The following is a 17,933-nucleotide window of genomic DNA, read 5'->3' as shown; positions in this document are numbered from 1 at the left end:
TAAGTTTTAGAGGGAACATATGATAATCACCATGCTCACTTGTGAGTTAGCCTTCTTGAACAGAGGAGGACTTGATTCTAAGCAAGCTTGTGCAGAGACATGCTATTTCTACTTTCCTCAGGTGCCAAAAAAGAGGCAGGATAATAGAAGTTTGCAGTCTTAACCAAACCTTAACTTTTTGTTTTATAAACGGCCTTAAATATAAGCTGACATTAATGGTGAATACAGCTAGCCACTTTTAGTTGTTATAATCTGCCAGGTGGCTTTTTGCAAGCAGTCTGTGGCATATATCCGCAAATATTCTGGTTTTCTGAGTAGTATGATAAGCAGCTAACCCAATACTAAGTGAAGGCACCAAACACTTCTTGTATCACTACAGACTGCTTCACAAAGGCCACCATTCTAAATAGATGTACATACCTTTACCAGTGTAGATATTATGCCAGGTATGCCTCATAATGGATGTGGAATGCACGTGTGTGTACCTGGTGGGGAACTCTGCTTATGTTCCAGTGTGTGCAGGCACAGCGAAGGAAGCCACTGTGGCCACTGTGCCACTGCTCCTTCTTTGTAAGCCTCATTATTGCGTATAGTCCTGTTGGAGGTTTCAGAGTATGAAGAAGCTTGATGCTTGAGACCAATATTGCAATTCTGCACTACTGCCAGCTTAGCTGAAACATTCTTGTGCAGTAGGTAAAATAAGCTTGTGTCATCTCAGTTGGAGTTCCTTTATGTTAAGCAATCATAATATTTTTAAAGATCTTGATAATCAGCTAGCTTGTAACATACATAGAATAGTAAGTCAAATAAAGGACTGATTTTAAATTAGATTCTGGAAACCCTGCACTTACTCACTGAAACAGACTCTTAGCAGAAAGTCCGATGAAAGGAGGATTACCTAAAAGTCTGGACACCATGAAAATAAGGCAACGGTAACATGTTGATGTTCTTTGGAACAGGAGAAACCCTAATTGACTCTGATCTGTGTTTTAGATCTGGTCCCTTGGTGTTATTCTCTTGAGTAAAAAATACAAACAGCTTCCTCACGTGCTTACAACTAATTTGCTCATTGCTCAGGTCAGTACAAATTCAGGATATAAATATATAATTTTGTCTTTCTTTTTTGGGCGGGGTGGGGAGACAGACATGATTGTTCTGAAATTAATAGAAAATAGGGAAGTATTTATTTTACTGAAGGTTTGAGGGCACATGATAAAGCTAAGCAGCTGTTGACCTGGGAGCCATACGCATATCACCTCAAGTGCAGAATTGATCAATGTAAATGATACATTGGGCTGTAACCCCTTTAATGCGGGTGCAAAGATTCTGAGGTGTGTGGGGGGGCTTCCCTGCCACCCCTCCCAGCTGTGGCCTCCTGTGTGCCTCAGAGGGGGATTTCCTGACGGCTGAAAAAGGTGCTGAGTGGGTGGCTGCAGTGCAGAGGGGAACTGCAAGGAAGCCGGACAGAAGCAGCTGCAGCACAGAGGGGCAGGGAGTTTCCGTTTAGGTACCGCACGGCTTGCAAGCTGGTAGACCTCACTCTTTTCTATTATTGCAGTGCTAGTAGCTGTGTGGCTGAAAATGCCTTGAAGGACAGACCTTTCTTAAGGAGTGTTTGCTCTCATTGAGTGTAGTTTTAAAGTTGTAAGCCGCCCCGAGGCTTCAGCGAATGGGGCGGCATAAAAATGTTTTAAAAATAAATAAATAAATAAATAAATAAATAAATAAATAAATAAATAAAGTCATTCAAGAATATGTCGACATGTGCATTGCATCATCATAACACTCCTAAATATTGCTTCTTTTCTTTACACATCTTGTTTGGTTTTGTGTAGAAGTTAATACAGATTTAGATACAGACCCTTTCTCCACTGTAACTGTCAAGTGACTTTAGTCTCTCCATCCACCTCCCTGTTGCTTTTCCCTTTTGAGCACATCCAGTGGAATCACGAGTATGAGGCCTTGAGAAGGTCCTGTTTCCCTGGTGCCCTTTTTCTTCATTCCTTTCTCCATTGTTCGCATCTTCACCCAAGGTCAGAGCTCTGACTTTGAGTGTAGTACTTTCTTTGGTACTGCAAGGGAAAGAGGAAATGATCTCCAGTCAGATTTTTTTCCTTTCCTTTCAAGGTCATAGCCATGTCTATAACCTTGGTGGGGAACTCTAAAATATTCTGTGGTCTCCAGCATAATCTCCTAAGGAACCATAGGATTGCTTCCTGAAGCATTTATTTCATTAACTGCATGAGTTTTTAAAGCAAAGTTTCTCCAGTTGCATAGCAGCCTTAAAATAATCTGAAAAGCAAATTTTCTTATCTTCTAGTTTGTGGCCTGCATTGGAATGGTAATGTGGAATTTCACTATTGAGAAGAGAAATATCCCTGTGCAGATTCTTGTGTTTGTTTTCCTGTACAGTTCACTTTATAGTGCTTTTTTGTGGACAGGTAAGTGGGGAATCCATGGGTTTCCATATAGCAAATGTAAGTTTTCATCAGTGGTGAAATACTGAGAAGTGGTGTAATGTAGTAGCGGTTTAAAGAGACTGACCTATAGTCAGTCTCATTTCTCCTCTGAACTCACTAGCTAGTCTGAGGCAAGCTCTTCTTGGTTTTGGCCTTGGTTCTTCACTGAGAGAATAGTACTGACTGACATTACAGGGTGGTTGTATTAACTACATCTAGACAGTGTGACTGGAGAAACATTGGAATATTTGAAAGTGCTATGCAAATACCAAATATATGTGTTATTTTTAAAGGATTAAGCTTGTCATCCACAATGGAAATCCACAGTATGACAATCCTGCAATCTCTTAGTTACAATCCAATAATTATAGCCCAACAACTACAATCGAATTATAATTTGGTCAAACCAGCTTTGCCATGGTCTGCCTACCTTCACCCTGTAGAATACTCCTTTCTAACCCACCCAGATGATAATGGTATTTCAATTTATATAGCACTTTTATTGTTGAATTTATGTCATGCACACGAGCACCATAATAATTAAAACATCCCTGTACAGAAGACTGGCATTGCCCCTGGATTCCAGGTCGGGCACTGATGGTGCTTCAAGGCAGAGGAGACCCATTATGGGAGTTAGTACTGTGCAGCTGTTCTAGTTTTTATTTTTAGTAGATTATCTGCAGGAGCAGAAACGGAGGGAAAACTCAGGAAATTCGCAAGTAGAAGTTCTCATCTGGAATCCCCTGTGTGTGCATGCACATACATATACACGTGTTCGTGTGTGTACCCTACGCTCTTTGAAAGCCAGGTGATGACATGGTGGCCTCCTTTCCCAGAGCTTATGGTTGAGATGAGACTTGAACTGGCAGCTTTTCAGACTCGGAGCTCTTTCATTTTGCCGTGTATGTTACCAGCTTCTGCATCAACTTGGATTTCCGGTCCGTACTATCCAGCTAGGTTTGCTACAGACACCAGAAGTCTGAGTTACTGCTGAAGGGCAAGGGCTAAAATAGCTCTGCGGCAGAGCCCCTGCCTTGCCTGCAGAAGCTCCCAGTTCCATCCCTGGCATCTCTGGGTAGGCCAGGAGAAGACTGCATCCCTTGGGAGTGGCTGCGAGTCGGCGTACTGGGTGATGCTGGGCCAGGTGGAGCAATGGTCTGCTCAGTGTGAGGCAGTTTCCTGTGCTTCTGTTTGCCGCAGCCCATCTTCACTACTCATTCCTTCTCTCGGGGTTCTAGTGCTACCTTGTTCAAGTGGGAGAGCCAATGGGAAAGGAGAGAGAGGCACCATACTTTTGTCAGAGGGCAAGATAAGGGGAACGAGATGCATCATGCTCCTGGAGAAGTCTGCTCCCTAAAAAGGAATAAACCCAATGTTTTCTTTTACAAGGTCTCTTATCTCTCTCTCTGCTGCTTTTGAAAAGAAGAGAAGCCATACAAATCCCCATTGGATTTATTATTGCAGCTGGCTGGGGGTAAGTTTGCAGAGGTTCTCGACTAAGAAAATACACCGAGAGCTACAGGCTAATTATCTGTATGGTTCATGCTGTCTTTGCATTGCAGTATCCCAGCAGTTCTTGTTGGAGTCCTGCTAATCACTGGCAAACACACTGACGCCATTGACTCAGCGTTTTTTTATGGACCTTATCAGGTATGGATATTCTTCAGTTCCTGTTTTTCGATAGTTCCCTTTCCACAGGTTGGTGAACCCTTTATGCTGTTCCTCTTAATACTTATGGATACAATATTACAGGGAAAAAAAGCACAGTTTGCAAGAACAGGAGCACTAAATTAACTGCATGCTGCTGATCCAAAACTTGAGGAACACTCTTTAAGAGCCAGGTCTTCTATATATTTTCTGGAGTTGGCAGAAGGGTGATGTCAGAAGTGTAGCAAGAATAAGCAAGGAGTCAGCAATTTGACTGGGTTCCTGCAATCCCCCGCAGGAGCCTGTCACTTATCACTTGACTGGCCCAACTGCTCTTGCCACGTGTGGGGTGCTATTGCAATGTTGTCTGGATCCAATGAGGGGAAGTGTGTGGGGGATGTTTTCTCCAGTGACCCTGTGAACCGGCTTACTGTTTTGCTCCCTTGCCTGCAGCAGGAATGGCTAATTTGACGGGGACGGGGCGTTATGCTCACATGACTCCAGTCCTCCATCAGCTTCACTGGCTTCCCATTGAAGCCCGGGCCCAATTCAAGGTGTTGATTATGACCTACAAAGCCCTAAACGGCTTGGGTCCTGGCTACCTGCACGAGCGCTTACGTCCGTATATGCCCGACCGCCCTTTGAGATCTGCGGGAGAGTCCCTTCTCCGGGAACCCTCCATGAAAGAAATTAGGAGAGTAAGTACCCGGAGGAGGGCTTTCTCTGCGGTGGCGCCCAACCTATGGAATTCACTCCCCAGAGAGGTCCGCCTGGCACCGTCGTTACTGGTTTTTCGGCGCCAGGTAAAGACCTTTTTATTTAAACATCATTTCAATTGTTAAAACATATGATCTGGCCTGGGCAACTTCTTCTTCCTTCTCTTTCTCCTCCTATATTTTTATTTTATACTGATACTTTTAATTTTGTATTTGTAAATCAATGTATTTTTTGTATTGTTATATTTAATGGTAATTTATTATGTACTATTGTATTTCAATGTATTTTATCATGTTGTAAGCCGCCCCGAGGTTTCGGCAAGGGGCGGCATAGAAATGTTATAATAATAATAATAATAATAATAATAATAATAATTTGTATGTGTGGCCCTTAGAAGGCACCCGCCTAGACCAGCAGGCCCCTGCCAGCCCACCCAACAGTCGATTGCCAGACTGCACGGGAAGTGCATGTGCAGACGGGATATGACCCCTGCACCCTCTTTCCCTGGGGAAGTTAAAGCCTTGTCTCCATGACAGCACTCAGTTGCAGCATCACAGTGGTTTCAGCCTGGCCCCCATAGCAACCATTCCCTAGGGAAAGAGGGTGCAGGAGTCAGGGAGGGTGCATTCCCTGCCAGGAGGGTGCAGGTTCTGTTTTTCCTGAAGAGCTACTGCAGTGGAGGCAGGGTGGGAATCTCCGCATCACGATGCACTAAAGTGGCATTGCAGTGGGAGGGCTGGGGGAAGAGGCTTTAGCATCGTCCCGTCTCAGCAAGAGTGCTCTGTTCTCTCTCTCTCTTCCTCCCCCGTCCCACCCCCCAACATCCCCGTGCAGGTGATCACCACAGCGGTGGTCGTGTCCATCAGCATTCTGACGTCAGGCATCTCACTCATGTGCATGAACAGATCTGGAGCAGAGGCCAACTATGAGGCCCTGAGCCAGCATTTGCCGCAGAGTCAAACAGAGGAAGCGGAAAGGGAAGTCAGTGAGCAAAGTAGATCTTCAGCCAGTACATCTCATTCATTGGCAGACTCTTGTAAGGAAAGAGGTACGGCGAATGACAGCATAAATGTTTAGGAATAGGGGCAGCCATTACATGAGTGCATTGCTTGCTACTGTAAAGAGGCATCCGAGACCTTTACCAAACATTTTGCCTTGCTTCGCATTGAACGCTACTGCTTTGGACCTAAATCATACTCTACACTACTCCCATTGCCACATCCATCCTTTCCCTAGGCTTTATATGAAATGGAGCCTTTCAGATGAAAGTAGAGGGTGTGATTCCTTGTAGCAATGAGAAGACTGAAAATGGCATATGACACACAGATGGGAAAAGCAGCTCTAGCCACGCTTTCCTCAGATAGGGAGAAGGTGTTTCCAGTAGCAGCCAGAACAATAAAATGTTATCTGTGGTTAAAGGGAGCAACCTGCATTTCCTCATGTGACAGATCACAGTCTTCTCAGAATCCCCACCCCAAATACAACTACACTGACACACATTGTCACTTGTTTTCTCATTTAAAAAAAAAAGCCTGCCTTGTCTTGACTGGACAGTATGTTCCAGAAAAAGATTCTCAGCGGTGTTCCTCACCATCACCCCCACAGGGTGCTGCTCATGCCAAAAGCAGAATGGAGGATTATGCTGTCTTGAAGGAGAGCCAGCATCCAACACAAGTGCCATTGAGAACTGCTCCTTATCCATTGAGACAGGTAACGTAGTTGGATATTTATATTTTTACTGAACATGTTTTCATTAAGGGACCTGCACCGCAGGGAGAGAAATTTGCCCCCAGTTGCCGTCATCAACCTTTTATCCTTCTCAGTTTTGTCTCAGTTACATACTAATGGCATGGGCAGGATGCAGACTGTGGGAGCAAAGAGCCATGCCACTGGTCTGGCCCCCAGGGGCACAAGTCTTCCTTAATTTGCCTGGCACATGGACATCTGTATGCACTGGACTCTCTTCCGCCAGCATGTGAAGGTGGGAGCAGGTTCAGCGGCATGGTTCTGGTGTCCCTTTCTGCACAATTAATGCATGGTGAGGGTGGCTGAATACACATCTCACGAAGCCACATTTTTGGCTTTTGCCAGCACATGCACCTGCTTTTTCCATTCATCTTGTGCCACATGGCTGTTGCATAATTATTCGATAGTCTGGGAAAAATAGCACCAAGTTGATTCAGGGAGCCATTTTTTGACAGTAGAAAAGAGGAGGTCATCCAGCAATTCCTATTATCAGGGTGGGGGTGGTGCAGTGTTTCTCATTCCTCTTTGATGAGCTTAATGATAAGGGAAGAAGGGCTATACCTTAATTTTGGCACAACTGGATGGGTAAGGTATAATCCTACTAAAACTTCATACTCTCTGTACAGTCTAAATGAGACATCTCTGTTTTATGGTGATTTTCATGTTTGCAAGGCTTTAGCTGGGCCTTGGATTTGTTTACAAACAGCAGCAGCTCCCCGTAACCTTTCTAGATCTGTAGATGACTGACCAACAAAGAGCACAATCAAGAGTAAAACAATTTCACCTTTTTGTCAGGTAGAACACTATATTCTGTCTAATTGGCTAGAGGTGTGTATCCTTGGTTAACTAATTAGGGAGAGGAAATGCAGTCTTTCTAAAACACCCTCTCTCTATATGAGGAAGGCCCATGCTCTTAGGATTGTAAAGAAAACACAACCCCAAAGGGTGAATGCCCTATATGGCTATTTATTAACTTGTTGCTGCCATCTAGTGATAGACATCACAAACTGTTAAAGCTTTTAAAAACCTGGACAGAACTCTGATTTCAAGTATGGTGTGTTTCATCCCCTTCTTCAAGAGTTTGGTATAAGGAGGAAGCAGTAACATGTCAACATGCTGATCTTCAGCTTTGCAAGTTTTTATTTTGCAGCAGACATTGTAGGTGGGGTGTATTAGGCAGATATGTTAGTTCCTCTTGGAAATTTAATTGTAGAATTAAAAGCCTCTTCCAGAGAACTACTTTAGTCCTCTGCTGAACCTTGAACTGGGTCAGAAAACTCTGCCTTGTCAGTTCATACCAACAAGACCAAAACAATTCTCTGTGTTTTAATTGTTTTTCCTTTTTTGAGGTATCTTAGGAAGACTGTACTTGGAATGAAACTGTACATTCTGTTCTGTTTTTCATAGTGCTTTTCTCTTTGCTTGTGAAAATCCATATTAGCAAATCAGTGTTGTATTCACACATGCTAGAACAGTGCCCCTATAAAACTCAAATATACCTAATGTTTTTCAGCAAATCAGTGTCCAAGTCCATGCAGCTCACAGAGGTGTGCATTGGCGCAGGAAGAACACCTTCTGCAAACTGGAGACAAACAGCTAGCCAGACACGTGCTTCTCTGCCTACTTCTCATTGTAGGCCTCTTTGCTGTGAGTGTTTCATTTGGCAGAAGGGTGGGAGGCAGGAGAAGGCTATTGGAGAGAGGGGAAAGAACTCATTGGACTCACTAACAGAGTAAGCGTGTGCAGTTTCATAAAGCTGCAGTGCACAGTCTGAAGACCTATATGAACAGGTGTGTTCTGTTAAACAGTGATGGTGCTGATGTACACAACTTTTGATGGTATTCACATGGTACACTCATGAAAGGACAGACCTTTGCTTTTAAGGAATTGTTTGTTTGTTTTTTTCTTTCACAGAATCTTTCCAGCTGTTTGTGGTGGTTGTTCAGCCAAGAACCTGGAAGACTGTATGTGGAACTGCAGTTCTTTTGTGCTGTATTTAATTTTGGTCAGGTAGCTATTGATGATGAGTCCTAAACCGATTCTTTGATCTTACGTATGTAATAATAGATAAAAAATTTTAAATTACTAAAAGTAATTAACTTTATCATTGCATCAGAACTAGTTGAACTCTCCCATGCATCTCTAAATAATTTCAAGGCTTTTATGCGTTGCTGATCCTTATTTTTTTTTTCTTTTCAGGGATTTATTTCTTTTGGAATTTTTGGTTTAGACAAACATTTAATTATTCTTCCATTCAAAAGGAGGTAATTATTAACATAAGTATGTAATAGCACAATTGAATGCATGTTTACAGAGAAAAAGGTCTTACACATCCCAGCATCACCCAGCCAAATACTGGGAATCGAAGGGCTTTGTTCAACCTCCAGATACATAATATTGCTCCCTAAATACATGAATGCCAACTGTCTTTGAAACAGCAGACTCTGCCACTATTCTGTGTTGCAGCGTGTTAATTTACTCCAGTCATCTACAGTTCTTTTGGCCATTTTCAGTATAACTCTTCTGGCCATTAAATATCATTAGTTCATTGGCAGAAGTGGCAGACTGAACAAATTCTAGTTTGCAGCATTCAGGTATAATTGAATTTTGTAGCTGCTGACTTGCGTATCTAGATAAACACTGACACTTATAATTTTGGTCGCAACCTCTACTGCACAAAGAACACAGAGCTATTCTTGCACAAAGCATTGGTGAGGCTGACATGAGAGTTTGCCTATAGCTATTCAGTAAACTTCCATTTGGAAAAGTGACTCATTCTGGCCAGGTTTATGCCCAGCAAGCACCTTCTGTGCCCCCCACCCCCCATCTGCTAACCAAAGCACAGAATCAGGAACTCATTCTTGTCTTAGGGTTTCTGCAGGTAGAGAACCCAATATTTTACTCTTGCCAAGGAATGAGAAGCTCCTTTATACAACACCAATTAAGATTGTAGCATAGAATGCTTTAATTTTTTTTAGTCAATAGAGATGTGGTCATCAGTGCTGATGAGAAAGTGTGCACAGAGCTAAAAGAGTTCCTTGCAAGAGGAAACAGCGGTGGGATATAAATATGTTATAATAAATAAGAAGGATGGCAGTAGAGTAATACAGAATGGCAGTGTTCACCCTTTTAAGACCTCGAATTCGCATCCCTCTCTATGCTGGTATAATAAAGAAAATATACTATCTAAATTATTTTTTTTAAAGAAAAGCAAACAAACCAATTGTGGCATTAGTGGGAGGGTAGGTTTTGTTCCTAGCCAAGAGTCCCCAGCCAGCTGGGTCTGTCCCCTTCCTTCCACACAGCTCACATTCCAACGTGGTATGGAAAGAGGCATTGCTGGCACTTGCACTCCCCAGGCAAACTGAGTGCCACCCCTCCTCTAGGAGAATCCCCTTGCTGGCTCTGATCCGAGTTGATGGTAACATGGCAATTCCTCTCAGAACCCCTTTTCAAGCCTCCAGGACCCCTGGAGCTGCAAATGGAGCCTCTTCAGTCTAGAATATCAGTGACAAGAATGCTTCCAGTAAAGTTTGCCATTCTTCAAAGTCATTATAGTGCTGAAGGTTTGTTTTAAATTGGCTGTTTTCTACCTAGATTTGAATTTCTCTGGGGAAATAGAACAGTGGAATGCAGGGAATCATCTGTACCTGAAGAGATTCGGATGACATGTCAACAATTCGTTAATTACCACAAAGACACTTGTGTAAGGAGCATTGTCCAAGGCAGAAGGTGGGGCTGTTTATCAATGCAAAGACTTATTTAAGTGGTTCTTATACTTGATCTGAGTATATGCTAAGCACTAATATTTATGTCCTAATAGTACTTGTAATAGTATTTGTGTGTGTTGTTCTGGAAATATCTTCAACTAATACTAAGTAGACATGTATGTAACACTAGGCTTGTGGCTGTTTATTCCTAAAAACAAGGTTTGTTTGGTCTTAAACCAAAATAATAGGTAACTTTTTTCAAGAGTCTTCCTTTGCATTTATTTAAGAGGCTACATGTTAGTGTACTAAAATCATAGACCATATTTTTAAATTCTGGTTTTAACTGAAGATCAAAAGCCATGTAACCATTTGAAATATAAAACATGAAATAGAAAGTTTATGCTATTGGTAAGCAAAAGTAGAAATGAAAAAATGCCATTATCTAAACTGGATTCTCCTACAAGTTGTGCTTTGGAGATCTTGGTGATGGTACTTTTGGAAGACTTGCTGGCCTATTTCTTCACCCCTTTAGATTTGACCTGTTCCATACCTGAAGTGCTGAATTATCATTCAGGCCCAGCATTCAGGATTCCATAGCTTTCTTTTTTGATATGAGGGAAGAAGGAAAAAAAGAATTCTTAAAGCTGTAAACTAATTTGCCCAGTTTAGAAGTGTTTTGGGTTTTTTAAATTTCTTGAATATGCAGCCTTTTTGAACAATGCACAGCAAAATTGCTTAATTCCTGAAATTAAATGCTCTTTTTTGAATATGCATATTATAATAGTTCACATATTTTTCCAATTTAATAAAATGTATGCCCTCTCTTGACCATCTTCTCTGTATTTTCTTCTCATATTCTCTTTCTTCTTAGCTGAATTTCCTGCGCCAAAACTGTTCTATTTGTTGTTCCAGCATTTTGTTTTGTTGGCTATGCTTCGCTTCATTAGTCCAGATTAATCTTGCTCTTCATTAAAATGCTGAGAAACTTCTTGATTGCTGGCTTTCTTGTGTAGTCGGTCTTGGCTTGCATTAAGTCTAGGACACTGAAGATTTGCCTTGGATAAGAAAGCTGAGATAGGCAGGAATGTTCACTGGCTCAGAATGATGCTTTTGCTGCCATGTGTTACAAGTTATGTCTCATGGTATCATTAGAAATCAAATGGGATCTTTTTCAGTATCATGCTTAACATTTTGCATATTAATAAAATGTAGACTAATAAGCAAATAATTACGGTTCTTAAAGTGAATAATCAATTTATACTTAGAGTCACACAGCTGCATTAAATGGTAGCTTTGGGCGTAATCCTATGCATGTTTAGGCAGGAAAAAATTCTTCACCTTGCAGGATTCCCAGCCAGACTATCACTCACAGCACATCACACTGAGTGTGAACCCTCCATGTAGAAGCTGTTAAACATCCCACGGCTGCATTCCACGCGGTCAGTGTACTGTTCAGAAGCGCCTGACCACCATCAGCACCCCAGTCGCCTGTTGCACCACCGTGGCACTAGCAAATACTGGCAGCCCTGGCTTGCCCACAGCTGTGCCAGCACATGCTGCGGGAGAGCTTTCCCATCCGCTGCTGCAGCGTGAAGGTCCGCAGCTTGACCCTTGGACTGCATATTTTACCCTGGCGCTCTGCTGCTTCCAAAGCTGTTGCACAAGTGCATGTGTCAAATGCATCGCCTGCAAAAAGCGACAGCTTCTGCAGTGCAGTGCAGTGCAGGGAGGCAGGCGGCATGGAGTTGAGGCATGCTCAGGCTCACTTGCCCCTTAATATGCTCTTTCGTACTTGGTGGCCTGGTTTGCCTAAAGAGCAGATGAGGTGACAGATTATCCCTGAATTGCCCCTACAGAGAGAAGTGGGGACTGCATGGATGAATGGCTTCCTCCATTAAAAGCTAGCATAATACATAGCATTTTTCCCTTGTGCAAGGAACGTTTTTGAAGGGTCACCCCCTTCAGATCTTCAGTGCGACATGTGTCGTTGAAGAACAGATCTACTGCTGCTCTTGTGTGACATAGGCTTTAACCAGCAGACGGCAGCAGAGGAGTTGGTCAACTGGCCTCTTCCCACGTTCGGTGCATGTATGTGTGTGTGGAACGGAGATCTTTATTCCTGCTTTCGAATACCAAATCAGTAGTTCACGCTACGCCTTTGCTTTCACCAACTTTGGGCTATAATACCCATAAATTTAAGGGTGTGGACATTTGATAAGTAGAGATCACCCAACTGGAAATGACTGCTACACAAATGCTAATTCGCGTAATAAAATTGCGTGCATGCTTTGGCTGCGTGTTGACTGTGAGTCACGAAGGAAGGGAATATAGATTTGGCAACCAATCTTTACTATACACATGGCTAATCAGTACCCTTTTAACATACTTTTAACTGTCATGCTGTCTTTCCTTGTTTTCCTCCTATTTTTTCCTGTCTTCGCCCATCAAGCAGTGGCGATACGAGATTGACAGACCATATGGGTGAATCCTTCCTTTGACATACAGGTGTGGCTCAAAGACTGTAACTGGTATCTTCTTTGGCTGTGACCTGGTGAATTGGCTCGTGGAGGTTGGCCTTGCCTTAGACCGCGGGGAAGCTGTGGCGTATGGAGACAGACTGGTGAAAGGAGGCATCATCGCGCATATAACCAAGGAATTTGAGTTTCGGGATGAACAGTTGTACTATCGTTTTATGCCTAGGAGATTTACAAGATAGCCATAGAAGTGAAGAGGCACTTGGAAGATAGCCAGAAAGAGTTTGCCCAAACATGAGCACTCTCTCTTTTGCATCCTCTTAGCTAATACGGTTTGTCTCCGACCCAAAGAGAATGATGTCTTGAATATTGAATGCAACTATGACCTGCTTCAGGGAACTCTTTTAAATCATGGAAAGTCAAAGTGTAATATGTTCAGTACTCAGTTTTGGTTTTTGAAATATGTTTTAATATAGTTTTCTTGCATATGTAAGCAGTAGTGTGGATAAACCAGATTTTGAAGAAATGGTTGTTCTCTCTCTCCAATTCGATTCTGGTTTTGTATTACATGAAAAAAAGCCCACAAGGTCAACTATTAAAACATGTTTTGGCTTGTGTAACCTTTACTCCTTTTTCAAGATGAACTTCTCTATTTATATTGACATAACTGTGAAGATCAATATGGTTTCGATATGGTTTGTCAGTGGAACTGACAAATATGCTGATTTTTTCTGTTAATAATTCTTGCTCTTTTGTGAGTGAGCCAGCCCTAAAGAACCAAATGTAACCTGCAATCCTGCCATCAGGGCTGCTTGAATTTCAGTGGTCAGTGAGATTTAAAGCCACTTATGTCATGCAGGCCTTATTGCCCAAGTATTGCTTGTTTTCCAGATTGTCCCCTATTCCGAGAAAGCAGCTGGCATATAACCATTGAAAACAGAACCATTAATTGCAGCAACTCAATGCATTATGCAGATTCTGACTTCAGTTGATGATTGTGCAGTTGTGGTTACTTTTTACTTCCTAACTAGACCAAAAGCCTATTAAAAACACATGCCAAATACTTGAATTAAATTTGAATACTACATCAGTATGCTTAAAGAAGTATAATTGCTATTTTGTTATATATAGGTTTGAGAAATGGATTAACTTAATGGCTACATTCAGTCAAACGCCAATAACTGCCCCATTACAACTTCTATATTTTATACTTTTGTTGTCTACGTTGTCCATTTCTTTTTTACTCAAACTAATATTGCAGGCTAATAAAAGAATGGCCATTTTATTGACCTTTTTAGAAGGCAAGCAGAGTGTTAAACACTTACCAATCAATAATTTGTCGCGACTGTATTTCTATTGTGAGATTTCTTGGTTCCCTTCATCTAACCTTTTTCTTGTCACAGTGGTGGCAAGAGGTATGGATGGTATTTGACAGAAGCCTTCCTGAACTTGAGGCTGTTACAATTTAGTAGGAGGAGTCAGTCCTAACAGCTTGAGGTATAATCAGCATTTTCTGTAGCCACACTGCATGTACTTCAACAAGATAAATGACTTCCTTTTGTTGTCAAACATGTAATCTGTGTAATATCGATGGCACACAAGAACAGACCCACTGACCATGTTCCTTCTGTATTGTATAATAGACCTACCTTCCACAGTGAGTTTTATATAAAATGTGGTTTTAATTTGATTTGTAGTTGAAATGGAAAGAATGCTGCTATTAAATTTCTAAATCATGAATTTTGTCTAATTTGGAAGAATGACAGAGAAATATTTTGGAAGTAGTTGGTCTTTCTGCATTCTTAGTGTTGCTGTTTCTCAATAAATTCAGATGTTCTGTCCTATAGTTCTGAATTTTTCATTCCAGAATTAAATAAGTTATTGCCAGTAGTATGAAATACAATGTAATTATGTACCCTGGTATGTGCTACTTGCACATTCACTGTGGAATCATTTCTAGGGTTAGCCCATGCTAGGTCCCAGCTGCTTTTATCCCAACCACCAATAGTGTGATGGTTTTGTGTGTGACATTCCCTCTGCCAAATTTTGAAAGGTTGAACATTCTCTCTTAAAGCTTACTAATTGCTTGTAAGACAATTAAAATATGCTGCCCCTTTTACCTTTATAACCTTCCAAAGGGGGCCCCAGCCTGAGAAAGGCTCACCATTCCTACTGTTTTGTAGTGTATTTGAGTAAGGTAAATGCGTTATGGGATTGCGGCCTCACATAGCTTTTGGTTTACACTATTGCCTAGAGCAGTGGTGGCGAACCTTTTAGAGACTGAGTGCCCAAACTGCAACCCAAAACCCCCTTATTTATCACAAAGTGCCAACACTACAATAAAACCTGAAAACTGAGGTTTTGGTTAAGAAAAAACAAGTCTCAGCCAGTCCAAGAAAAAAAAAATATATTACTGGCAGCGCAATGACTGGCCATGCGAAAGCTGGGACGAGTCGTGGCTAAAGAGTGAGGCTTATGGTGTCATCGCCTAGTGTGGCTGCTCCTTTCCTAGCATGCACATGGCCCCTATGTGTGCTGTAATCTGGTGCTGGGTTGCTGGGGCGATGATGGGGTGACTTGGCTCGCGTGCCGACAGAGAGGGCTCTGCATGACTGCTGTGCACGCATGCCATAGGCCCGCCACCACTGGTGTGACCCTACCCTGGTGAACTCACCTAACCCTAATACAGGGGTATAGTATTGAAAGGGGTGATTTTGAAAAAGCCCTTCTTGAGTAGCTTTTTCTGCAAAGCTCAACATTTCTGACCATTCTAAACACATTCCAACCATCATAATCATACTAGGAAACCATGTTTTTGTAACCCTAACCCTACCCTGGTGTACTCCTCTAACTCTAATATGTTGTTGCTGTTGTTAGTCGCAAAGTCGTGTCTGACCCATCGCGACCTCATGGACAACATTCCTCCAGGCATTCCTGTCCTCCACCATCCCCCGGAGTTCACTTAAGCTCACACCAACTGCTTCTAGCCACCTCATTCTCTGCCGTCCCCTTCTTCTTTTGCCATCTATTGTTCCCAGCATTAGGCTCTTCTCCAGTGAGGCCTTCCTTCTCATTAGGTGGCCAAAGTATCTGAGTTTCATCTTCAGTATCTGACCTTCTAAAGAGCAGTCAGGGTTGATCTCCTCTAGGACTGACCAGTTTGATCGCCTTGCAGTCCAAGGGACTCGCAGGAGTCTTCTCCAGCACCACAATTCAAAGGCCTCAATTCTTCGATGCTCAGCCTTCCTTATAGTCCAACTTTCACAGCCATACATTGCAACTGGGAAAACCATAGCTTTGACTGTACGAACTTTTGTTGGCAGGGTGATGTCTCTGCTTTTTAGTATGCTGTCTAGATTTGCCATTGCTTTCCTCCCCAGGAGCAAGCATCTTTTAATTTCTTGGCTGCAGTCTCCGTCTGCAGTGATCTTGGAGCTTGGAAAAGATAAAACTGTCACCACCTCCATTTCTTCCCCATCTCTTTGCCAGGAAGTGATAGGACCGAATGCAATGATCTTAGTTTAATTAATGTTCAGTTTCAAGCCAACTTTTGTGCTCTCTTCCTTCACCTGCATCAAGAGGCTCTTTAGTTCCTCTTCAATTTCTGCCATTAGAGTGGTGTCATCTGCATATCTGAGGTTGTTGATATTTCTCCCATGAATCTTAATTCCAACTTGTGATTCATCTATCCTGGCCTTTCGCATGATGTGCTCTGAATATAAGTTAAATAGGCAGGGCAACAGTATACAGCCTTGCCAAACTCCTTTCTCAATTTTGAACCAATCAGTGGTTCTGTGGCCAGTTCTCACTGTTGCTTCTAGACCCACATATAAGTTTCTCAAGAGACAAATAGGATGGTCTAGCACTGCCATCTCTTTAAGAATTTGCCACAAATTTTTGTGATCCACACAATCAAAGGCTTTAGCATAGTCTAGCATAGTCAATAAAGAAGAAGTAGATGTTTTCCTGAAACTCCCTAGCTTTCTCCATGATCCAGTGTATGTTGGCAATCTGATCTCTAGTTCCTCTCCCTCTTCGAAATTCTGCCTGTACTTCTGGTATTTCTCGGTCCACATACTGCTGGAGCCTAGCTTGTAGGATTTTGAGCATAACTTTGCTAGCATGTGAAATGAGTATTGGGTGCGGTAGTTTGAACATTCTTTGGCATTGCCCTTCTTTGGGATCGGAATGTAGACTGGCCTTTTCCAATCCTGTGGTCACTGTTGAGCTTTCCAAATTTGCTGGCATATTGAGTGTAGCACTTTTACTGCATCGTCTTTTAAGATTTTGAGTAGCTCAGCTGGAATACTGTCACCTCTACTAGCTTTGTTGTTGCTCAGACTTCCTAAGGCCCATTTGACTTCACATTCCAGGATGTCTGGCTCGAGGTCAGTGACCACCCCATCATGGTTATCAGGGATGTTAAGCTCTCTTGTATAGTTCCTCTGTGTAATTTTGCCACCTCTTCTTAATCTCTTCTGCCTCTGTTAGGTCCCTGCCATTTTGGTACTTTATCATGCCCACCTTTTCATGAAACGTTCCCTTCATATCTCCAATTTTCTTGAAGAGACCTCTGGTCCTGCCTATTCTATTGTTCTTCGTTGTGGCCTCTGTGCATCACACATATGGGTGCTGCGCCTGTGCAATGCCTTTGGCCGGAAGATTACAAGCTAACAGTTTTTGGCGGGAAAGCTCTGCTCCCCCTCCCCCACAGCCTATAAAAAGCAGAGCATCCGCCATTTTGTTCAGTCTTTGCGACCGCCGTTCACTGTGCCTCGTGCCGCTTTCGTCTATCGCTCTGACTGTTACTCGTATAGTTACTTCTTCTCCTCGATTATTCTCCCAATTATTATATTCCCGTTAGTTCTTGTTGCCTCTTACAGTTCTTGTTAGTTCTGTAGTTCTGTCATTCTACCTTCCTCTCTATCTTCTATAAAACAAAAACAAAAGAAACCAAAAATATATTCTTACCCTCTGCACTGTCTTCTTTTTTCCCTTTCTTGTGATGGCTCAGCGAGCCGCTTTCCGCAAATGTGTGGAATGCGGGTTGAAGATGTCTCCGACTGACCCACATGACCTATGCCTCCTCTGCTTGGGGGAGGGGCATAGGACTGACAAGTGCTCTCACTGCCTGGCCTTCTCTAAGCAGGCCAGGAAAAATCGAGAGAACTGCCTCCGGA

The 17,933-nt window shown here is 42.5% G+C and overlaps 1 protein-coding gene across 9 annotated transcripts in view; it reads left to right on the top strand.

Annotated features, from left to right (window-relative positions):
- Nucleotides 1–14,599, top strand: part of GPR155 (G protein-coupled receptor 155) — a 32,035-nt gene extending 17,436 nt beyond the window's left edge. For 7 of the 9 annotated variants that reach the window (XM_044426969.1, XM_044426967.1, XM_044426968.1 and 4 more), the window contains 11 exons: nucleotides 994–1,077; nucleotides 2,321–2,441; nucleotides 3,849–3,933; nucleotides 4,022–4,109; nucleotides 5,658–5,871; nucleotides 6,429–6,533; nucleotides 8,083–8,216; nucleotides 8,484–8,579; nucleotides 8,769–8,833; nucleotides 10,167–10,301; nucleotides 12,785–14,599. In XM_044426969.1, coding sequence (XP_044282904.1) covers nucleotides 994–1,077; nucleotides 2,321–2,441; nucleotides 3,849–3,933; nucleotides 4,022–4,109; nucleotides 5,658–5,871; nucleotides 6,429–6,533; nucleotides 8,083–8,216; nucleotides 8,484–8,579; nucleotides 8,769–8,833; nucleotides 10,167–10,301; nucleotides 12,785–12,995 — 1,338 coding nt within the window. In that variant the 3' untranslated portion in view covers nucleotides 12,996–14,599. Of the gene's footprint in view, nucleotides 1–993; nucleotides 1,078–2,320; nucleotides 2,442–3,848; nucleotides 3,934–4,021; nucleotides 4,110–5,657; nucleotides 5,872–6,428; nucleotides 6,534–8,082; nucleotides 8,217–8,483; nucleotides 8,580–8,768; nucleotides 8,834–10,166; nucleotides 10,302–12,728 lie in introns of all 9 variants that reach the window. The other 2 variants (XM_044426971.1, XM_044426970.1) reach the window with 2 other exon arrangements.
- The last annotated feature ends 3,334 nt before the right edge of the window (nucleotides 14,600–17,933 follow it).

This window comes from Varanus komodoensis, unplaced genomic scaffold (genome assembly GCF_004798865.1).
Source record: "Varanus komodoensis strain SLA01 unplaced genomic scaffold, ASM479886v1 scaffold18_1, whole genome shotgun sequence".
NCBI classification, from domain to species: Eukaryota; Metazoa; Chordata; class Lepidosauria; order Squamata; family Varanidae; genus Varanus; species Varanus komodoensis.
The sequence above is the reverse complement of the archived record's forward strand: the minus strand, read 5'-3'. Positions and strand labels throughout refer to the sequence as shown.